The sequence below is a fragment of the Ornithodoros turicata genome, chromosome 1 (assembly GCF_037126465.1).
Source record: "Ornithodoros turicata isolate Travis chromosome 1, ASM3712646v1, whole genome shotgun sequence".
Lineage (NCBI taxonomy): Eukaryota > Metazoa > Arthropoda > Arachnida > Ixodida > Argasidae > Ornithodoros > Ornithodoros turicata.
In genome coordinates this window covers 122557184-122561804 of record NC_088201.1, presented here as the reverse complement: position 1 = coordinate 122561804, position 4621 = coordinate 122557184, and the positions used below count along the sequence as shown (strand labels likewise).

General features: G+C 46.4%; 1 protein-coding gene across 1 annotated transcript; it reads left to right on the top strand.

Moving 5' to 3' along the window:
• On the top strand, positions 1-1173 carry LOC135384653 (uncharacterized). Its single transcript, XM_064613850.1, has one exon. It carries the CDS (start codon positions 1-3, stop codon positions 1171-1173), a length of 1173 nt encoding a protein of 390 aa, XP_064469920.1.
• Positions 1174-4621: the final 3448 nt, after the last annotated feature.

Below are 4621 nucleotides of genomic sequence, written 5' to 3'. Positions count from 1 at the left end.
ATGCAAATCCTCGACTTGACTCCTGAACCTTGGTTTGCGAAGTTCCTCATAGTCCACTCGGAAGATGAGACCAAAGCCATGGCTAAGGTATCCCCATTCACTATTGCAAGAGACTTAGAAAGGACAATAGGGAAGTCTTATAATGCTCGAAAGCTGACCACAGGAGATCTCCAAATTGAAGTAACCACAAGGCAACAAAGCTCCGCTCTCCTTTCACTTGACAAAATTGCCGGTATATCAGTCACTGTGACCACACACCGAACACTTAACATCGTGAAGGGCGTCATCTCAGAGTCTCAACTCCTTGACTGCTCAGACACTGAGATCGAGGAAGGGCTTAAAGATCAAGGCGTTATGACGGCGAGGAGAATTGTGATGCGTCGGGATGGTAAAGACATCCCGACGAGGCACATTGTCCTTTCCTTTCAATTGCACAGGCTTCCTCCGACCATCAAAGCAGGCTATCTTAATTGCCATGTACGTCCGTATATCCCGAATCCGCGACGCTGTTTCAAGTGCCAGCGTTTTGGACATGGTTCGCAGGTCTGTCGAGGACACGCGATCTGTCCAAAATGTGCTGGCATGGACCACTCTGCAGAGTCCTGTGCAAACGAAGTCCGCTGTGCAAACTGTAAAGGGAGCCACCCAGTCTACTCCAGGTCCTGCCCCCGTTGGCAGGAAGAGAAAGAAATACTCAAAATGAAAGTAACACAGAATATCTCATATAGAGAAGCAAAGACACAGGTAGAATTTGCCAGAAAAGGCACGTTCTCCGAAGTGGTGCGCCGGGGAGTGGCACCACTGCGGAAATCTGTGGAGACGCAGACTTCTGGGTCTCCACCCCACACTCCCCCCACACAAGAAAAGCCTGCGGAGAGCTTGCTTCCGCTGGCACCAGCTGCTCAGGTGGGCAGCCGGGAAGTAGTGGCCACAACCTCTACGGAGGTTGATGGCGAGCTGTCAGTTTGGGACGGGCTCACATGGGGCTCATCCCAGGCTGCCACACACACGATGGATGTTGACGATGATGACTGCATGTCGCAGAAATCATCGTCAAGCCTTCCCCCCAATCCTTCCCCATGGAAGGAACAGAGAACGAAAAAAGGAGGCCGAGGCAGGGGTAGTACGTCCCTAGGGAAACATAAGCCCCCAAGGGTTACACCTCCCACATAATGTACAGTCTCTCTTTGTTGCTATTTATCACTACTTTCTTTATGGGACAGGTAATCCTTCAGTGGAATTGTCGAGGCCTCTTTTCAAATATAAATGACATCCACGACCTTTTTGAAAAATACAATGCAGTCTGTTTTTGCTTACAAGAGACATATCTGAATGAACAAAGTGTAAACCCATTTCGCAGACACAATGTTTTCAGAAAGGATCGTATTAACACCACACGTACATCTGGAGGTGTGGCTGTGGTCCTTCCACTATCCACACCTGCAAAACAGATCCCACTCGTGACACATTTGGAAGCAGTAGCTGTCCAGGTATGCCTGGACAGGGTCATTACGATATGTTCACTGTACCTGCCCCCTTCAGTGGTAATAGAACAGAGAGATTTGGAACGGCTCTGTGACCAACTTCCTCAGCCATACCTAATTCTAGGTGACCTGAATGCCCACAATCCCTTGTGGGGCAGTTCAAAGGTAGATAACCGGGGAAAAATGGTAGAAAGGTTATTCCTTTCACGACCAGTCTGTCTACTAAACACAGGATTGCATACATATATAAACTCCTCAACACAAAGTTTTTCATCCTTAGACATATCTCTTAGTAGTCCTTCCATTTATAATTGCATTGACTGGACCGTTGAACAGAACCCTCGTGGGAGTGACCACTTCCCCGTAGTCTTGACAATTCGTGGTTCCACAAACACTTTTCTTACACGACCACCACGATGGAAACTGTCCAAGGCTGACTGGAACTTGTTCCAAAAGGAAGCCAGTCTTGTGGCATCATCCTTAGCTGGTAGGTCTGTTGAAGATGCAAACCGTTTTGTCACCGGGATAATTATAAATGCTGCTGAGCGATCTATCCCGCAGACATCTGGCCGTCTCCCCAAGCGTCCCAAACCTTGGTGGACAGATGAATGCGGGAAAACGCGGAAAGATCAAAATCGAGCGTGGGGTATCTTTCGTAGGTACCCGACTCCAGACAACCTGATCCAATTTAAGAGAGCTCGAGCGAAAGCTAAGTGGACAAGAAAAGAAGCTAAACGTGCATCGTGGAAGAGCTTCTTGTCATCTTTGAACAGCAACACTTCTTCTAAAGTGGTTTGGGACAGAGTTAGAAAAATTAAGGGCGATTACACAGGATTCACAATACCACTCTTACAAGTTAATGGAGTACCTTGCAAAAACATGAGTGAACAGGCCAATGTCCTTGGCGAGCACTTCCAAAACGTCTCCAGTTCGTCACATTACAGTAGAGACTTCATAAAAATTAAGAAAAGTGCTGAAAAAGCAACAATTCAAAGCAGTGGAGGTGACAGGTGCCTCTACAACATGCCTTTCACAATGATTGAACTCTTGAAAGCTCTGTCAATAACAAAGCAAACATCACCTGGACCAGATCGTATAACATATTCCATGCTCCAGCATTTGTCTAAAACTTCCCAAGAAGCACTACTATATTTCTTCAATTTAATATCGCAAGAAGGGCACCTTCCTTCCAATTGGAAGGCTGCAACAATCATACCGCTTTTGAAGCCAGGGAAAGAAGCTTCAAACCCAACAAGCTACAGGCCTGTAGCACTCACGAGTTGCTTAGGAAAGACATTCGAACGAATGGTGAACAGCCGCCTCGTGTATTACCTAGAACAACATAACCTGCTTGACAGATACCAGTGTGGATTCCGGGCTGGCTGTTCTACCACTGATCATCTTGTTCGTCTGGAAACTACTATTCGCGAAGCCTTCGTTAAAAAACAACTCTGTGTATCAATCTTTTTTGACCTAGGCATATGACACAACTTGGCGGTACGGCATATTGCTTGATCTCAAATCGTGCGGAATACGCGGGCGCCTTTTCCAGTGCATTTCGGACTTCCTCACTGGAAGAATGTTTAGGGTGCGACTCAGTACAACTCTTTCCCGCCCGTTTGTACAAGAGAATGGCGTACCGCAGGGATGTGTGCTGAGTGTCACCCTGTTTCTTCTCAAAATGAACTCTGTTGCCAAAGCGTTACCCGCGACTATCACATACTCACTCTATGTCGACGATTTACAGATTTCATGTTCATCCTCTAACTTAGCCACATGCGAAAGACAGTTGCAACTTGCCAGTAACAAACTGAGTAAATGGTCCACTGAGAACGGCTTCAAGTTTTCAGCAGACAAAACTGTGTGCGTGCCCTTTTCAAGGCGGAGAGGGGTGCTTCCTGATCCATCTCTTCATATGAACGGGATATATCTTGCAGTCAGGCCGGAACACAAATTCTTGGGCCTGATTTTTGATAGGAAACTCACTTTCTTGCCACATATAAGTAACCTGAAAGTGAAATGTACAAAATGTTTGGATCTGTTAAAAGTCCTCTCGCACAGGTCTTGGGGAGCAGATCAACAGACTCTTCACCGTATTTTCACCTCTGTTGTCCGATCAAGGCTAGACTATGGAAGCATCGTCTACGGATCGGCACGCCCCTCCACATTGAAACGTCTGGACCCCATACACCACCAAGGGCTACGACTAGTCCTCGGAGCTTTCCGGACCTCACCAGTACAAAGCCTATATGTTGAAAGTGGTGAGATGTCCCTCGAGAGGCGACGTACTTATCTCGCTATCCGTTATGCGTTGAGGACGAAAAGTCACCCTCAACATGCAGCGCTTCCATGTGTCAAAAGTACACGTCTTAGACAGCTGTTTCTTAACAGACCCTCTGCTACATGTCCCTTGTCCATGCGTATTGCACACCAGGTTCAATGTTATAATTTCACTGAATACAATTCCTTGGTATCCGAATCTGGCAAAGATCTTCCTCCATGGTCAGCACCAACACAGTCAAACTGCTCATTAACCAAATACAGGAAAACCGATACCTCCTCAGTTGTACTGCAACAAGAATTTAAACACCTCAGAAACAGTTTTGGTGATCATGTGGACCTTTACACAGACGGATCAAAAACAAGCACAGGCGTATCGTGCGCAATGGTAACGACAACATCGACAAGGGCACATCGCCTAAATCTGGTGATCTCGATATTCAGCGCTGAAGTTTATGCTATAATTTTGGCGCTTAACTTTATCTTACAGAATCATATCACATCATCAGTCATCTACACTGACTCTCTTAGTGCCTTGCATGCGATATGTAGCTTCCATAAAACAAAAAACTTCCTTATTCAACGTGCGAGACATTTAGGATCATTGATCACTAGCAAAGGGTGCAAGCTAACCATTTGCTGGGTGCCCAGCCATGTGGGCATTGCAGGAAATGAATGTGCTGACCGGGCTGCAGCTGCCATCCTGCAGTCCGATGATGTTACCCCTTTTGATGTGCCGTTTGAGGATTTAGTTCGCGTGTTAAAATACAAAATGAAGGTGAAGTGGCAGCAGTTTTGGGAAACTCAAACCAATAATAAACTCCGTCTCATCAAAGGTAAAATTGGGAGGTCTACTT